Source organism: Hemicordylus capensis, chromosome 4, assembly GCF_027244095.1.
Source record: "Hemicordylus capensis ecotype Gifberg chromosome 4, rHemCap1.1.pri, whole genome shotgun sequence".
NCBI classification, from domain to species: domain Eukaryota; kingdom Metazoa; phylum Chordata; class Lepidosauria; order Squamata; family Cordylidae; genus Hemicordylus; species Hemicordylus capensis.
In genome coordinates this window covers 237,786,368-237,806,165 of record NC_069660.1, presented here as the reverse complement: position 1 = coordinate 237,806,165, position 19,798 = coordinate 237,786,368, and the positions used below count along the sequence as shown (strand labels likewise).

The 19,798-nt window shown below is 40.1% G+C and overlaps 1 protein-coding gene across 15 annotated transcripts in view; it reads right to left on the bottom strand.

Annotated features, from left to right (window-relative positions):
• PIEZO2 (piezo type mechanosensitive ion channel component 2) overlaps positions 1-19,798 on the bottom strand; it is a 469,614-nt gene that overhangs the window by 176,199 nt on the left and 273,617 nt on the right. For all 15 annotated transcript variants that reach the window (XM_053247271.1, XM_053247279.1, XM_053247278.1 and 12 more), the window contains 4 exons: positions 17,642-17,768; positions 16,919-17,172; positions 14,213-14,361; positions 13,063-13,236 (listed from right to left, as the gene is read on the bottom strand). In XM_053247271.1, the coding sequence (XP_053103246.1) occupies positions 13,063-13,236; positions 14,213-14,361; positions 16,919-17,172; positions 17,642-17,768 (704 nt within the window). The remainder of the gene's footprint in view (positions 1-13,062; positions 13,237-14,212; positions 14,362-16,918; positions 17,173-17,641; positions 17,769-19,798) is intronic.

Below are 19,798 nucleotides of genomic sequence, written 5' to 3'. Positions count from 1 at the left end.
GTAGGCAGCCAAGGATTTTCCACCCCCACCGCAGCAAGGAGTGTCGGGTTGGTGAGGATGAAGCCCCCACTTTAAGTTCTATGCAACGGGGACTGGGATGGTTGTGGTAGGGGAAGGAAGTTCCCCTGTTTTACCTTAAAGCAGCTTCCGCAGCTGTGTGGAGGAATGAACAGTTCACTGGAACAGTGAGGGAGAGGTCCTTCCAGCTCCCTTGTTCCAGTTGTTCATTCCTCCATTAAAAAAAAAAAATCACCCGTTCCAAGATCTGCTGCTCTTCCAGGATTCGCTGCCATAGGCAATTGCCTCCATTGCCTCAGCGGTCATCCGCCTATGGTAAGGAGTATAACTGTCATACAGATTACAACCTCTCAATCAGAATCTCTGATCCAAACCTCAGTTTGAAGATATTCCTGTCAGGATACTGACATAGCATTGCTAGCTTTTCTCTCTAAACAAAATTTGAAACGGAACATGAAGTTTCACGGCAAAATCTAATATAGCACCTTTGGGCATTAAATATGTTCTTTGATGTTTTATTTGATAGGGCTAGGATTGATCATTGCAATAAGCATATTAATGGGTAGCAAGCAAGTTCAGGATCAGGCAAGTCACTGAGTAGTGCATGGAAATGTATGTAGGGATTAAATAATTTATCTGTGTTTCATTTTTAAATGAGGGCAATTTACAATATGATGCATTAGCATTTAACAGCATTTTATTAGTTGACTCCTGGACACAACCTCTGCAGTTCTGAAAGTTTAAACACCTAATTATTTTATCAAATATATGTAAATGGTAGTAATAAAACACAAATAGTACAAGATTTGCAGTATAGCTATGAAGCAGTTTACAAGGCTTCATGCAAGGCTTATATCAAGACACTTACAGAAGCAAGGCAAATTTTATCTTTAAACAATAATGCAGTAATGATTACTTTCATGCAAGTTATCAGCATGTCTAAGAACATATACCACATTTATGATTTTATATCAGCCCCCAAAGCAACTTCCCATAATATCTGTGACAATGATTTCCAAGATTAAGAAAACCCTTTAGATACTTTATTTTATTTTTAGAATTCCTAAATGTGCATCGTTTACATTATGAAGAAAGTTACTCAAAGTACTCTCACTAAAATTAAAAGGACATGTTAGGCAATGTCCTTTTAATTTCAATGGGATTACTATGAGTAATTTTCCTTATGTGAGCCAATATTATTACTACTCTAAAATAATGACTGACAAGCTCCCCTTTTGAGTACACCTTGGTGTATACTCCCCTGTTGAGTATATTTGCAATTAGTTCAATTTATCGATAATGTTTGGACACCTGGGGGAACCAGTCACTTGCTTTTCCAAAACTTACCTGAGGGAACGGCTTGTAAAGAAGACTTCAAAAGTGAAGGAATCACCTTTAAGGTCTAAATCAGGGCTGCACAACTTCAGCTCCTAAGGAGCTCCTAAGGAGCTCCAACGCCAACTACTATCATTCCCAAATACTGGCCACTGTGTGACACCTGTAGCTTGCAAGCGACTGGGCAGTAGGGAGCACATGCTGAGCACTGCCATGCTGAGTGGGCTCAGTCAGTGTTGGAGCCCCTCAGCCCCAGGCCCCCCGCAGATTTGTGCAGCCTTTGGAAACAGAGCTTAATCCCTTAGTTGCTCCCCTGGAACCTGCCTGAGGTTGCACACTTTGCCCTGAACTTTGGCTCACCCCTGACCTCAAGGCCAGGGTGGCAGTGGGAGAGGGCTGCACTGTCCACAGATGAACAGTCCCCAAGTCTGATCAGAGCACACATAGACAGTATACTGGTACTGTGTATGTGTGCTCTGATCAGACATGGGGACTTAGGGTGGACCTAGGCAAATATGTGGCCCATGACACTGGGACACACCTGTCCACTCGTATCACATGGACAGCGGTCCTGGCAGGGGAATGGATAGTCACGTTCCCACCTGCCACCCCAAGCAGCCCTGCTGGGCACCATGCCCAATCTATCACTCACTATGAACTCGATGGGCATCAAGGGATCCTGGAAGAGGGGTGTGTGTGTGTGTGTGTGATCACACACACACACACACACACACACACACACACACACACACTTGAAAGTGCCAATTTTTTTAAAAAAAGAGGCAAAAGCCTCTGATAACCACATCAACATACAGAATTGTCTCCCCGTGTACTCCTCGCCCCACCCACCACCGCCAATGGGCACAATACAAAGTGCTGGTTATTACCTATAAAGCCCTAAATGGCTTGTGTCCATCTGATGTATTTAAGAGAATACACCTCTTAATACATCAAGAATGCCTTCTTCTTCATCAACCCCACTGCCTATTAAGCTCATCTGGTGAGGTCTGGTTGTGGTTGCCACCAGCTCAGTTGGTGGCGACTCAAAACTGGGCCTTTTCTAGAGCTGCCTCAGGACTCTGGAACACGCTTCCTAATAATAATATTATTATTATTTTATTTGTTTATTTTTACATTTTATATCCCTCTCTTCCTCCAAGAAGCCCAGAGCAGTGTACTACATACTTAGGTTTCTCCTAACAACCCTGTGAAGTAGGTTAGGCTGAGAGAGGAGTGACTGGCCCAGAGTCACCCAGCAAGTATCATGGCTGAATGAGGATTTGAACTTGGGTCTCCCCGGTCCTAGTCCAGCACTCTAACCACTACACCACACTGGATCTGAAATTAGAGTTTCTCCTTCTCTGAATGATTTTAGGAAGGACCTAAAAACATATCTGTTTAGTCAAGCTTTTAGTTTATAATTTTAAAGCTTCGGTTTTAGAATTTTTATTGTATTTTAAATTTTTAATTATGTTAATGTTCTGATTGGTTTTATATTATGAACAGCCCAGGAACCTTTTTGTATGGGGTGGTATATAAATGTACTCAATAAATAAATTAAATAAATAAGGGGCTCTCTCCTTCCCCTGGCAAGTTAATGGACCACACAGTGCCCATGTAGTCATTTGGTGCACAATCAGAAGTGTTGGTGTACTCCATGACAGCCCCCCATGGCAGTACCCACCCCAAGAACCAAAGCAGCCACGAAGTGCTGGTGCTCTGTCCCTGCACACACCACTTAATGGCACTACGTCCCCCTGGACAGTATTACCAGGGTCACTGAACTTAGAACATGTGAACCCTTCTGTAGTTTGCCCAACACATCTGCAGGTGCCGACCCTAATTTCAATGGGCACTGCAAGGAGGAATGGATGTACACACTGTTGTGCTGCTGCAGTCAGTGCATCATGCCTCCCCCCGCACCATATCACACACCCATGGCCCACACTCTTGCCTCACTGGCAGCCCCAGGCACCCCTGAGAGTGCCCCCGCAATGGCTTTATGGTGCAGGAATTCCCACTGGGGAATGGGTATCTGGCATGTCCAGCTGTTCAAAGCAGAGGTATGGATTGGCCAGACTCACAAGTTGGTGTGCTGGCTGCCCAGTTCCATGTGATACTTGTGCCACCTCACTCCACCCCCAGCCTGTTTGGATGTTCCCTGGAGCAGTGATAACTGCTCCATGCCAGGACATGGCCCCTTCCCCTCCAATGTGCTAGCAGTCACACAGGGAGCACCCATTGTTTTAGAGGACAAGCCGTGATTAGCAAGGGGGCATGTGAATGAATGCACGCATCTAATGTGACATCATGGGTTGCCAGGCAGGCCGCTGCTTGAGGTGACCTGGACTGGGGCCCATGGAGGGTGCTCTGTGGTGCAGTGCATCCCATCCTGCATGTCCACTCTGGTCAAATGCCCCCCCCCCTCAGTTGCAGGGGGTGTGGCAGTGTCCTCACAGGTTTTTCAGCTGGTCCAGTTTTCCACATGTGCAGAAAGCCCAGGTTAGTGCAGCACTCAGCAGCTCTAACCTTGGTTAAAACCGAAGGACAGAAGTAAGGTAACTCAGTTTTGGCAAGCCTGGGTTTGGCTGCTTGGCCCACATTCACATGACCTGCTAATGCAGGTTAGTCTATCACTAACATGGGTTAGTATGATCAAGTGAAGAGGTTCATTCTTTTTTAAAATGCAGGGTAACCTCTTTGACATCACTGATTATATTTGTGCAAGACTATTCAGTTTTCATTTTTAAATTTTCTGCTCATTTATTTATACCTAAGCAGATGCACTGAAATGCAACTACTTTGAAGACTGATTTTCTAGTTTGCTTATTCATTGCAGTGCAGAAGGACTTAGTCTGTGCGAGCTAGAGATAGGTGAAACTTGTGCATCTTGATTCACGAGTTAGATTTTTCCAAGTCTTTCTAAATAATTCTCAGAGGGCTTTTTGTACCTTATTAAACTTAAGTTTTAATATTTATTGTTTAAATATTTAAAATAAATATTTTTATTAATGCCAAAGTTTTATGCTTCCTTTTCAGATATGCTTTTAAAGGAAAAGGTGGACTATAATTTTAATTGATAATGTCCAAGGAGGGTTGTATAAAATTAAAAGTTCAGCACAAATACAGAAATCAAACAAAAATATCAGCAATCTAATATCTATGAAAAGCAGCAGGATCACCACTGATAAAACTAAAACTACCCATATATTCAAACCTGCCAAGGCTTTGATGAATAAAACACCTTGTGCCTTAAAAATATTTAAACGGTGCCTTGAGAATGTATGCTTGATGTCACAATGCTCCAAAAGTGAAATAAATAATGCTAGACACCAAAATGCTTTAAAGTGTTCAATGACTGTGCTATGAGTGATGGCAATGAGAAACTACCTCAGAGTCAGACTGATAACTGTGTATGTATCCTATGTCAAGATCCAAATGGTGGTGACCATGCTGCCTTGAAAATAATACTACAGAAGCATCATGTCATATAGTTATGTTACTTTAGCCAGCCATCTCCAAGAGGTCAAAAATATTGATGCATTACCCACAGAAATTGATCTGCACAACAATATATTGTCTTCATTACAACAATAAAATGGAAAAAGATATTATGCAATGAAAAGCTAAATAGCACACAAAATATGCATTGCAGAACTCTACTATGCCTGAAAACAAAGAAACAAAATGAACAAAAGAAAAAGTTGATATACTACAATCAGCTTTGACAACTTAGGCTGATTCAGACAAGGGGTGTAGCTATAATTTAGTAGATGGGTTCAAAGAACCTGAGCTCCCCCAGCTCCTGAGGGCCCCACAGCTCCACATCTCCATATTTTCTTCATTATCTCCCTGGGGCCGTTGCGGAGAGGGGCGAACACAGGACCCCTCTCCCCTATCTACACTCCTGGTTCAGACATCATGACAAGCCATGGTTAGAACCTGGTTCCACAGGATGTACTCAAGCCTTGGGAGTACATGTTCCCCTCTCCTGCCCACATGAGTGTTCCAGATATTCTACTTCTGAGTTAAGTTAGAAAGAAACCAAGATTGGTCATTGTAGATCAGGCAGTAACAGCTTTTCCTTTCTTGTAAAAAGTGAACTGGAAGTGTTCACTGACCTCTAGGGATCAGCCACTCAGCACACAGTGGGAGGTACCTAGAGGGCCTGGTGGCAGGAAGTGAAGGGGGTCTTTGTATTCAGAAGGAGCGAGGGGGGCAATGAGAGAGGATGGGGAGCAGGCTTAGTTAGCACCAGCCTTGAAGCCTGGCTACCTCATGGCCAACAGCCAACCTGGAGACTTCTCTCATGGAAGGACATCTGCAGTTCCTAGAGAGACAGGATTGCAGGAAACTTGAATTATCTCCTGGAATTTGGAGTGAGTTCAAGGGGGAAAGGGCTTCTTGGGCTCCGGAAAGACTTAGACAGGGAATAGTATGATTGCTAGCCTGTGTTAGACTATTTTCTTGTGTGTCTGTATGTGTGTGTGTACGCACGCTATGCAAATCTTGACAATTGGTTTATTGTGTTTTTATTTGAAACATAACAACTCAAGGCAAACTGAGCCAATGCCCTCTTCCAACTAGGGCATTGTAAAAGTCTCTGTCAACTCTCTAAGGGGCTTTTTTGTATTTTCTTGAATTTATGTTCTATGCAACTGGGCAACCATGATTTTTAAAGTATGTCACCCCAATATCATCTGAGGGTGCTTTCTGAAGTATTCTTGTAGTTACTGAGTGTTCCTTGTACCTGTAGCTTAAAGCTGAGAGAGCCTCAGACTGAAGCAATCCGTAGTATTTTGAATAAAGTTTTTCTCTTTTTGTTATTTGCATTTTACCTGTCTCTGAGTGGATTTTTAACTGAGGAAAAGAGGTTTTACTCTGGTGCAAACTTGCCTCAATGTTAATTGCTCAGCAAATCACTACCAAGTGTTTTCTTCATATGTAGGCTGTACGTGAAAGGGTTTTTGGACTTTTCCTTTAGAAAAGGGAAGGAGAGTCTCCCTTGACATACACCCAAATCCGGGGGGGGGGGGGGCTCTGTAATCAGGATGTGGTGACAATGAATCAGCTACTGAGGAAGCAGTTTAAGTTTTAAAAGGGAACAACCTTTGTTGAGCAAACATGGAGGGAATGAATCAGCATTTTTCTTTCCCCCACGTGGGCTTGTCTTGAGACAAAGGCTGGGCTTAAATCTGCTATTCGCTACAGTCATGACATTTAACGAACTGGTCTTGGTTTATTCTAGCCAACTTGCTTCAAATATTTAAGTATAGGATAGGATTAGCATAATTCCTCAGGTTCTTGTGAAGTCATATTAGAGAGTCATATTAGATGGACAATAGCTACATTGCAACTTGACTGACTGACTGACTGACTAAAATAAAAATAATGTATAACACAAGCTTCAAAGTAGTTTAGTTACTAGTCAAACTACATTTTGGTAAAATTAGACCTACCATTATAATTAAGCCAACTACATCCAAACTTGCTCTCTTGTAAGGCAAGGTTGAATATTCTGAATACAGTTGGTTCTCTAAGAAATGCTACACACTGAATAGCTCTGGAAATGGAAGGGGGTTGCCACCCTCTGAAGGTAACTAGATACATGCCTGTAATATTCTTGGTGAATTGTTAGTGACTTAGTCACTACTTGTTATTAGTGAAACTATAGTACCAAACTAGGGAGAAAAAGTGGTTTAACTATGTAATTTGAGCTACTTTCATAAAATAGCTGTAAATATCATTCAGCTTTATAAAGCATCATTTACCTATGTGAATTACTTATATATTTGGATTTTCAATAATGTTTGGGATGAGTTAAGAAAAACACCACACACACACACACCAGAGAACTATACATGCTACTGTCAAATCTATTGGAAAGCATATCTAAACCTTTGGCGAGACTTCATGTTTTCATGTTGTGACAACTTTTCAACATTTGCCAGAGAAGGCAAAATAGCATAATAAAAGACAGATATGGACATTGATCAGGCTACAACAGCATTCACATAATTTTGATGACAATATGCATATTGATGTAAATATGGAGTGACACCTTGAGGCACTTCACACAACTGGTGTGAAGCACCAGATGGGGTTTGTGTGGGGAGAGTGGGCTTACCCAGACAAGCGGCTGCTCCGGTCGCGCACTCCTGCCCCTGGCAACAACTTCGTTGGGAGCTCCGTGAATCAGGGAAAGGGGAGCACCACCGTGCAGTGCCCCAGCCCCCCCTGAAACCCAGGAAGGCATCACGTGAGTGTGCGGTGCCTTCCTGAGGTTCCCCTCCCCTCTCCCCCCACCCCAGTGTGTCAGCTGACACACTATCAAATAAACAAGGTTAACAGAGAGCTTGCTCCATTAACCTTATTTACGGTGACGGGTTAGTTAGGCAAGCTAGCTGCCAGAGAACCACGGGGCTCACCCAAGAGCCCGATGGTTCTCACAATTGCTCGAAACTGGGCTAAGGGAGCCCAGCCCAGTTTTGAGCAATTGTGTGAACAGCTTCAGTATCTATTTTATGCAGTTCATCATCCATCTGTACAGTCCCACAAGTGACTTTGTCAAGACAGGAATTACACTTTTTTTAAAAATCCACTCCAAACTCTGCCACACATTGCAAGCTGTCTACCAAACTGGCCATATTTGGGAGAAGCATATAAATACAACCCTCTCTTCCAATAAATGAGGATGTATCTGGATAGTCAGTGATGGCAACTTGAAGTTGTTGTAACTTCCAGTAATAATGAGTGTGTGCTACACGTTGATGAAATATGTTTCCAAACAAAATTGCACAACATAAATCTGTGGTTAGTGATCAAGACTACTTTATATATAAAAGTGGCTATTAAAGTTTATTTGTTCATCTATTCTCTCCCTCCTTTTTACAAATGCTAACTTAAATTCTTAATATCAGACCTAATATCAGAAAACACAATTTCATTGATTTGAAGTGTTGATATACATATTTTAAAAAGCTGCTGTGTTACTCTATATTAAATCCTAATGGAGGAAGTTGCATTTTATGTGTGTTTTAATGCCTGTACACACAAAGGGTTCTTCTATAACAAAAATATTTATTTGTATAGTTTTTTTTGCTTCCTATCAGTTTAATAAGATGAGGTTAATCTACACTATATAGCTTTTCTGTCTATTCACTCCATTTAAAAATGACACATTTTACATCAAATGATTGTGTAAATATAACAAATGTTTTTACTTTACTCAAAGTATGTTTTAGCATTCACAAATGGATCCCCAGCTTCAAAGTCCATAGAAATATCATATACTGTACATTCTCATATAAGGTATGCAGAGCTTAAGTGCTAACAAAAGGCCAAATTTTTATGTGGATGACTTATTGGAATTTGTGCATTTCCCCAGATGGTCCCATACCTGGAATTAAATTGATATATAAACCACTCCTTAGAAAAATAATCCTATTACAGTATGTAGCATAGTAATTTCAGATAGCCACCAATGAAGTTTTTTTAATTTTTGCATGTTTGGCTTGCAAAAAATAAAATAAACCTCTTGGTCTTATCCTGCAAAAATAGCTAATTTGTAACACTTACTATTAAAATAGAATTGATTTTCTTGATGGAGAAAGATATACTTAATTCAAATCCTCTAGGACGCACTACAGCGCATAGTGACACTAAGAGAAACTTTATTTCTAAAAATGTAATATTAATTGGCTCTCTTTAACTAGGGATGTGCGAACTGGCTCTAGGTTGAGCTAGTTTGCCATTGAACCATGCTGGCCCTTGAGATGGACTGGGCCCAGTTTGGTTTGACCTTGAGCTGAATTCCCTGGGCTGGCCTGGAGCCAGTCCAAGGTTTGAAAAGTGGTTGTTTTAAAAATTAATAACTCACTGCTGGGACCAGGGTAATTTTTATGCCTTCACGGTGCTGCTGTGGGGGGTGTCTCTGAAGCTTTCCCCTCCCCCCGATCAGTCTCCCCCAGCCCTTTTCTGGGATGGTTCAGCCCATTTAGGGGCCTTTCCGGCCCTTTCCCAGCTCGCAGCAGCCATTCCGAAGACCACTGCGCATGGGATATTTGTGGCCTTCAAAATGGCCACCGCGAGCAGACCCCAGACCAGCTCGAACTCAAGCTGAAGGTTCTGCGGTGCACGAAACAAAAAATGACCAGCCTGGTCTGAGTCCGGTTCTGACTCAAACCAAACCAGGCAAGCCGGTTTTGTGCACACCTCTATCCTTCATATCCCTACTCATGAGGCATGCATTCATTTTGTCAAGAGACTACATGCCACATATTCCCGAGTGGTCACACGCAGAGCTCTATATTCACTTCAATCAATGAGCAACTCTGCAGTCATTCCTTCAACCAGAAGCAAATGAGGAAATCCTTACAGGTGGGAGAGTTCCGTAAGCAACAATGGTACTTTCATGCCTGCAATTAAACACTATACACCTAGCATTTTGCCACCTCAAAGTGTGCCAAATGATCAGCAATGCAATCCTGTGCATCTTTACTCAGAAGTAAGGCCCATTTAGAAGTTACTCAGGATCTAGTTACTCAAGACTGGATTCTGAGGCAAGCAGGAGTGTTAGATTACTCAATATAAAATTGTGTGTAGATTGAAGAAATTAATCTATATACAATTTTGTATGTACACATTCCTGCTTGCCTCAGTGTCTTCAAGTTATTAAATTCCATCACAGTTTTTAGAAAGCATGTTAAAACTTGGCTTTTTACCCAGGATTTTATGATTGTCTCTAATGCTACTTCTTTATATTTAATATGGTTATTTTATGCCTGTATTTTAAATCTTTGTAGTCAGATTTACATTTTTATATTTTAGCTTAATATTTTAATTTTGTATTTTCATAGTCTTGTCTTAATTTTTCTGTGTGAACTGCCTTGAGATTGTTTTAATGAAAAGCGGTATATAAATTCAACAATAAATTAAAAAAAATAAAATATTACTGAAGAATTAGTTTTCTTATTCAACTACCATACTTGTTTTTTCATAGCCATTTTTAAGTCAAATTGCCCAGTTATTTATTAAATTTATTAAATTTGGACAACATTTAAAGTGTATCAGTGTACCCATAGCTTTTAACCAATTAGCCCTCTAGTGTCTTTGAAAAATTTGAATACTTGGATAGCATTGTCTTATCTGTCCTTAGTATATGTGGTATCTCTACATGGAGAGCACACAGCAAACAAGTAGAAGGCACTGTTTTGATAGAAAAGGAAAGGAAACATTTACAAAAGAAATACCCACCTGTTTATTATTAGAGAAACACGGCCATTGACTTTGGCATGGCTTTGGTGAGAGAGAGATAAGCAGAAGAATGAATGAGATGGCAGTGCAGAAATTAGTTAGAGAGAGGGAGAGAGAGAAAAAGAATAAGAGTGTTAAACAGGGGTGAATGTACATTGCTGTTTTATTACAGGAAGCACAGATTGCCACAAGTCACAATGGAACAGTGAGATATGGAAAGATTATTACAAATCATGCAGTAAAAAGCTCTTTTAAGCATATAGGTGCCCATAGGTGATTGTTGGCAACTTGGATTCAAAAGGCTACAGACAATCCTACACAAAATACAACATAAATGCAAGAAAATGCTTTTTGGTTGCATCCAAAGGTGCCTTGTGCAAGCAGCACTTTCCTCATAGAGCTCTATGGAGAAAGCACTAGGACTATACTTCCCAGCGCTCTGTGCATGCCTTCCAAAATAGTGCTGAGGCTTGAAAGGGCTCTGTTTCCCTTTAAGGGGATCCCTTGGTACTGGGGAAAGCACAGCACTGCAAAGTGGGAATGATCACCTCCACACGGTTCCTGGTGGGCAAGGCAGGATGTTCAGTTTTGATTGAAGCTTCACACTTGCCTAGTAAGCAGCTCAGATATCAATCGAGAAAACTGGCAACATATGTGGTAAATAAACACCACACACAGTACTATAGGAATATAATAGCCATTAAAATATTAAAGAGAGCAGCCTACTGCCCAAACAGATAATCACTAGTTCCTACATGGACACAGTTGAAAGAGATGTAGGCTATAAGACATGACTTTGCTAAACATAGATATACCGTCGTGGAAGGGAGGAAGGGGGGAAAAACCCTGAATTTTCATATCAAGCTATCTTTTTGTGTTGGTAGAAATATTATTTTCATTTACAAATGGCAAATATTTTACATGTATCTCAATAAAGAAGAATATAATAATAGCTGGTTTTAAACTACTGCATACAGTAAGTTTAAAACCATCCATCAATCTTATTTATTTATTATTTCTCTGTGTAAACTGCCCTGAGCCATTTTTGGAAGGGCGGTATAGAAATCAAATCAAATCAAATCAAATCAATAAACAAACAAACAAACAAAATAAATAGAATACTGTATTTAGCCTATAATATCAAAGTTCTAATTACTAGGTGCTTCCAATCTAGGTATACTAGATTGATGGCATTAAGCCCACAGCTGAACTAGGTAAGCGGCCACTGCTCAGAAGCAGAGCATATATTTTGCATGCAGAAGATTTTAGTTTCAATCCCTGGAATCTCCAGTTAAAAGTATCTTAGGTAAGAAGGTTGGAAAAGAGCTTTGCCTGAGGCTTTGGAGTGCCACTGCTCATGTTCCAGTTTACCCTAAGATATTACCTGCAGATTTGAAAACATTTACTTTAAAGTGTCATTCAGTGGTTACAATCAACTTGTACCGAATTCAGTGAAACACAATGGCTGAAATCCAGACGAATGAAGCATCAGTGCTTCACAAGTACTGGTGCTGATGGGTTAAATTACAGCATCACCAGCTCTCGCACAGGTGTTCGGTGACTCTTTCCCTCACATGGAAGTGCTCTGAACCATCAGAAAATGTTCCTGGCAGTCACACAACCCACAGAGACATATTTTCAGGAGGCACAGAGCGTATTCATGGGAAGAGGAGATTGCCAAAATTCACCTCTCTACATGAGCACCAATGCTGTGTTAGTCAGTAACACAGCAGTTGCACTGGTGCTGCTCACAAACAGTGGTGCTTCATTATTCTAGATGTCAGTCTGGGTCAATATTTGACAATATAAGGCATTATCCTGTGTCTCATTCTGAAGGGCAATGATCTTTAAATGATATGAATATTGGACATTTTAATAGGAGGAAAACATTAGAAGACCATCAGGAAAGCTCTTTTGAAATTTCATTAAGGCTGGATTTTTGTAACTCATCATAATGAATAGTTATGAATAGCTGATGAACAGTTGTTGATAGAACGTGTTTAGCTATAATTTTGAAAAGCTCTCACAAACCAGCAATAAAATTAATTATGTAAAGGTTCTGTTCATATGTACCCCAAATACTGTCCAAAGTGTAGATTGTACACAATGTTGGTGTTAGGATACAATTAGTTGGGGCACTAATTGTTCAGACTCTTAAAACAAGTCTGCTTTATTGTTTGATATTTCAAATGCCAAATAATAAAACATTATATAAACAGAGCAGTCAATACTGAAAAGAAATAAAAGAAAAGTAATTATTATTTTAGAAGGCAATGTCAGCTAAGACACAAGATATTTGAATTGTCTCTTACCCAATTAACAGCTAAGCATGTACCATTTTAGCCCTTAATGTATTTTTCTTGTTCACATTCCAAAATTAGTAGATAAATTGGAAAGCTCATACTCCCTAGGCCAACAACATGAGGGGGGAGGGAGGGAGAGATATTTCTTTACCTGTAAATGGCACTGTCCTGTTTACTGGTTATAGCCTTTAAATCTGTGAGTTCGAGGAAACGGTCATGGAAGTAATGCAGGTGTAATATACACACTAATAAAAAGGAGGTTGGGATAAAGATGCGGGTAAACAGTTCTGCTACAGAAAACTGTTTTAAGCCAAGATCTTGTAGCCTGAAATATAAAACAATACAAGAGACAGCTAAATTACTTGGGGGGGAAACTTACTTATCAGTACAAACATTCTCTGCTATTTCTAAAGTAAATTGTGTGAGGGAGGGATGTGTACAGACCGGTTTTTGGTCAAACCAGTCTACCGTGAACTGGGCTGGTTCGAGCGGTTTATTGCGAACTGCTTTGAGCCATTTGAGCTGATTCATCGATTTGACCAGCCAAGCTGGTCAGTCCGACCAAAGCCGTTCATGGAGAGGCAGTTGGGTCCAAATTTGGACCAAACTGCCACAAATAGTCCATGCACACCCCTAGAGTGGAATGCTTCTAGACTGGAGGCTTTTAGCATCGTTTTCTGCTCTAAGCTCTATCTGGAATTACAAATGTTTTCAATTTTGATTTGTACACTGCCTAGAGATGTACATGTCATGTGGTATAAAAATATGATAAATAAATAAAACTCCTCTTCCAAATTTCAGTAGACATATCAGGGTATTTCCCTGATATGTTCTGTTATGTTCCATCCACTCGGCAGGCATTGCACAGCCAGATGGGCCATGTTAGGGCAAATTGTTTTTCTTTATATGTTTTTGTCAAAGTGAAGGGGGATTCATAAGTGTTGGTTGGTAATGTTGCCTTTGTCTCTTCGTGAGTTTTACCTCGTTAAACATCACTACTCAAAGACGGAACAATTACACTATGGTTCATCCACAATAACTCAGTTGTTCCATTTGATTTTTTCCAAGTCAAATTTTCTGCATCACCAAGAGAAACAGGAGCTTCTCTTCATGGGGGCGGGGGAGGGTTGGATTCCACAAGACACCCACAGAATAGAGATGACACCCTGTAAAAACCCCACTGAGATCTACTGCTATTAAATCTTTATTCAGTTCATTTTACAGACGACCAGCAGCAGTATCTAGTGGACTGCACCCAAATCTCTCATCCAAACAAGTCTAAATGAAAAGAAAATACTCACTGTTTCTCATTCATTCCAGTCATGTTTTTCCACAGTGCTGGACATGATTTAAACTGATATGTGTAGATTAAGACAAGCACTAGCATAGTGTAAACCACCACTGACATCCAAAAATATTTCAGAATTCGCCGCCACCATTCATAGTGTACCTAGGATTCAGAAATTAAAAACTGTGACAGTGTTTTAAGATTTTATAAATACAAACACTAGTATTCAGTCCAAGTTGAATGTGACTATTTCAGAGATTTTTCAAATGGACTCCAATGCACCTGCAGGTACGACGTTTCCTTAGACCCCCCAGATCACATAACTGGTGTATCTAGCTCAGTATTATCTATACTGGCTGGCAGTAGCGCTCCAATGTTTCTGTTTCTGGGCCTCTCTCATCCCAATATGAAAATGCCAGGGATAGAAGCTGGGACCTTTATTTATATTTATGTAAACTGCTTTGGAAACTTTTGTTGACAATTGGTATATAAATATTTGTTGGATTTGTATTCTGCATTCAAAGCATGTGCCCCACCACTGAGTTTCAGCCTTATCCTGTTTATCAGGTTTTACTGCAACAGTTTCAGTTATTGTTGTACAAAGATGTAGATAAGATGGTTGGAGAATTAAAGGTAAAGGGTGCCGTCGAGTCGTTGTTGACTCCTGGCAACCACAGAGCCCTGTGGTTGTCTTTGGTAGAATACAGGAGAGGTTTACCATTGCCATCTGCCCCACAGTATGTGGTGATGCCTTTCAGCATCTTCCTGTATCTCGGCTGCCTGATATAGGTGTTTCCCATAGTCTAGGAAACATACAGGGGGGATTCGAACTGGCAACCTCTGGCTTGTTAGTCAAGCCATTTCCCTGCTGCGCCAATTACAGTCTGCTATTGCTAACCTGGCTGGTGAAGGCCAGCTGGAAGAAACTGGACCCATTACTATATGAATGGGGCTGAAGCTCAGTGATAGAGCTTTACATATAGAAGGTTCATTCCCTGGCATCTCCAGTTAAGGCAACAGCTGTTCTACCTGAAGTGCTTGAGACCTGCTGCCTGTCAGAGACATTTTCTAGACAGTAAAACATGCTATGAACAAAGCTTGTGAATAAATGTAAAATGAGCTCATATAGAGAATCCAGACACTCCCGCAGACTGTCACTGTCTTTTCTTCCAGGACCTGACAAAGAGATCACATGGAAGGAAGGCTCCTGGTGAGATTTCTGCTGCACCACCTGCTAGCCATTTCTTGCTTTTCATGATCAACTTGCATTCACCAAAAGGGAAGTTTGAAAAGGGGTAGGTTAATCATGAAAAACAGGAACTGCCTAGCAGGTGGTGCAGCAGAAATCGCACTAGGGGCCTTCCTCCCATGTGAGTTTCTCATCAGATCCCAGAAGATAATATGTGGGAGCATCAGGATTCTCTGTAAACCTCATCTTGTATGTATTCACAAGTTCTGTTCATAGTATGGTTCACTGGGACATATACTGTATACTGGGATGTATACATTCACTGGGACATATACTGTAGACAATTCTGGGCTAGATCTGACTATCATATATAAAATAATAAATCCTGTAAATGGAATATAAAATAATATTCTCTATTCTCAAGTTTAAATAATAAAAGATAAAGCAAAAAACAAAAGATCCAAAGAAGAAGCATTCATATAGCAGGGTTATGTTTTTGGTATTGCACACAGAGATACAGAAAAGCAACAGTAAGAAACCAAGTCATCTAACTGTCCTATAGGACTTCTTTTATTTATTATTTCTAACCTATTCTTGTACCTCAGAGTGAACAACTGTTTTCAAACTATACTGAAAAGACATGAAGTACAGGTGAAACTCGGAAAATTAGAATATCGTGCAAAAGTCCATTAATTTCAGTAATGCAAATTAAAAGGTGAAACTGATATATGAGACAGACGCATTACATGCAAAGCAAGATAAGTCAAGCCTTAATTTGTTATAATTGTGATGATCATGGCGTACAGCTCATGAAAACCCCAAATCCACAATCCCAAAAAATTAGAATATTACATGGAACCAAGAAGACAAGGATTGAAGAATAGAACAATATTGGACCTCTGAAAAGTATAAGCATGCATATGTATTCAGTACTTGGTTTGGGCCCCTTTTGCAGCAATTACTGCCTCAATGCGCCGTGGCATGGATGCTATCAGCCTGTGGCACTGATGAGGTGTTATGGAAGACCAGGATGCTTCATTAGCAGCCTTCAGCTCTTCTGCATTGTTTGGTCTCGTGTCTCTCATCCTTCTCTTGGCAATGCCCCATAGATTGTCTATGGGATCAGGTCAGGCGAGTTTGCTGGCCAATCAAGCACAGTACACTGTATACTTTTCAGAGGTCCGATATTGTTCTATTCTACAATCCTTGTCTTCTTGGTTCCATGTAATATTCTAATTTTCTGGGATTGTGGATTTGGGGTTTTCATGAGCTGTACGCCATGATCATCACAATTATAACAAATTAAGGCTTGACTTATCTCACTTTGCATGTAATGCGTCTGTCTCATATATCAGTTTCACCTTTTAATTTGCATTACTGAAATTAATGGACTTTTGCACGATATTCTAATTTTCCGAGTTTCACCTGTACAGCTAAAATCTTTATCAAACATAATAAAATCTCACACATCCTGATTATACAAGCTGGACATTAATAAAAATATAGCAAATTAAGTTTTGCATTACTTACCTGATAAAGGGCTACACAGAACAAGAACAATATCATATAGATGATTTTGTACATGACAATTTTCCCCTCAAAACTGACAAAGAAGAACATTCCTCCACAGACGTAAATCCAGTACTTAATGAACAAAGCCATCACCAGATTTCCTAGGACTTTCATTACATCTTCTTCATCTTCCTCAGATTCCTCCTCTTCATCTTTTTGGGATTCCTCTTCATCTTTTTGGGATTCTTCATCATCTTTTTGGGATTCCTCTTCTGTGATAGGAATATACAATATATATGGAACAATATATTTGAAAATGTGTAAATTATTATGCATATGTTGGTTAGATATGGTTGCATTAATGATTTTTTAAAACTTTTAAAAATTTTAGTATAATTAAAAATACTAAAAAAAGAAAAAAGGAGTCTAATCTGTAATCAAGTACATCCACCTGACCTTACTGACTCCTGCAACCTATGTTATCACCACTCTTTCCTTGCTTCTCGCCTGACATGAACAATGAATCTCATAATATATAAACAATAAAAATAAAAAGACCTGAAACGGCAATAAGCAAATTTCTGCTTAATTTGCACATATTCTACTGAATCTCATTCAGTTCCATAGCCAGTTTAATGGCTAAAGTGAAGCCAGTTTTACCCATATTATGTCCTAGATATGTCCTACAGAAAAGAACACAAAACATTGCTTTCAGAGGTATTTTAATTCAGATGTGGTTACCTTTTACTTCACTCTCTTCTCCTTCTCCAACTTTGACCTCTGACAAAACAGGTTCCTTTAGATGCAAAGCTTTCCTTTCAGTGAGATGTTGTCTAAGCAATAGCCAGAATGTAATACCAAAAACAATCTGTAAACAGATGCAAAAACAAAAACAAGAGATCACAAAGTTACTGAATATATCATTTATCTGAAAGTTAATACAATCTCTAAAATACTGCTTATTTTTCAGGATTCAGTTAGTGATGGGTACATTCCCTGCTCCTCACTATAAATAATTTGAGAAGACTGGCTGATGTTTCCCCAAATTATTTGCAGTGCAGCGGGAAACTGGTTGATGTTGCCAAGCATCTTCCAAGACCAGAATGGGGCTTTGTGTGGATCAGGTCCCTAGACAGCCCCCACTGCCCTCTTTCTATCTTTCCCGCTATTTACTTGAATGTGAAGCCAGCAATGAGAGCATGTGTAGCATCAAACGAGCTAGGACAATGAGAAATATTGTTCTCTTGGCATCCAGTGCATAATCCTGGCAGCATTTAAAGCCTAATGGAAGACATACTATAGCATTTTCCATGAGCCTTGACTGCACATTAAGGTACTCACAAATGGAGATGCAGAAACATTAAAGGAAAGAGGGAGTCCCTGAAACAGATCCACTTTGGGTTATGCCCAGACTCTGAAGGGGATTTGTGAAACTCCGTGTTTAAATCCCACCCCACACCCCAACAACATTCTGAGCCCTCCTGCATCACTAATTGTATTTGCCAAGATATGTTTTGCAAGTTCAGTTGCGAAACAGAGGTGGTGCATTATATCAAGGGATGCTTCATGTAAATCATAATACATAACACCACACATGAACCTATTTTATTATATTATACACCTGTTGGGAAACCATGACTGGCCACAGTTATAGGGTTATATGTGGTCATCAGAGGTAACATAAGTGATCTATGCATGGTTTTTATTACACAAAAAGATTTTATTTATAAGAATTATATAATCCTTGAAGCAGACAAGAGAGTACTTTATTGAATCTTCAGAACTATTCAGATAAGAAAGTTATGGCCTTATTTAGTCATACATCACAATTTACTAATATTAATAAGCCACCAGTAAATATACTTTGACTTCTAAAATGAAACAAAAAGGACAATGGATTATAAAAGCAATAGCATGAGTTCTTATTATTCACTGCTAGATTACATGTCTGGCAATGTAAAAGACAAAATAGCAGTTCCAGTGATGCAAAAAAAGGCCCATCTTATTTGCCAGTCAAAAATAAAAGTCAAATATAAAACCTTAAAAAAATGTGGAAATACAAATTTTTGTGCCAGTTAGGTGTTAAACCCCTGTAACTATTAGATTATGTAAGAACATATTTATAACACACATCATACAATAGTTGAGAATTCCAAATGAAAGTAACAATATTAATAATCCTTCCAAGGGTATTACATTTTATTTATTTCTTGTAAATACAATTCACTTCTCCTTGCTACCAGTAATTTATATATAGATCACCATTCTTCTTTCATTAACTACCCTTACTTGACACACCTCTGTAGCTAAAGAAAGAACAGCAATCCTCCCCCTCCTCCTCTTAAAGGAAGTAGTGTCTTTTGTCAGATTTAGAGCAGGAGACTATACATCAACAGTAACCAAAAGTGGGCACTGGCACTCCTAGAGGTACTTTAAGGGCTTCTAGGTAGCACTCAAAGGTCTCCTGCCTCCCCACACTGCAGCCATGCTATTTGTTCCCCATCTGAGGATTGCTGGCTTGAAGCCAATGCATCCTCCCTAAATGTGACCACTGCAGAAGGGGAAGGGAAACTCAGCATATCCCTCCCCTCAGCCTGAATGAGCCACATAATGGCACAGTGGGGAAGTAACTTGCATAGGGAGCAAGAGGTTGCTGGTTCAAATCCCTGCTAGTATGTTTCCCAGCCTATGGGAAACACCTATGTCGAGCCATGGACAGGTCTATCAGTGGCTGTGAGTCTGGGGGCTGTGGGCCATGCTCCAGCCTCAGAGGCATGATGCCTCTCAATACTAGTTGCAGGGGAGCAACAGCACGAGAGAGGGCATGCACATACCTCTTGCTTGTGGACTCCCCAGAGGCATCTGGTGGGCCACTGTGTGGAACAGGATGCTGGACTA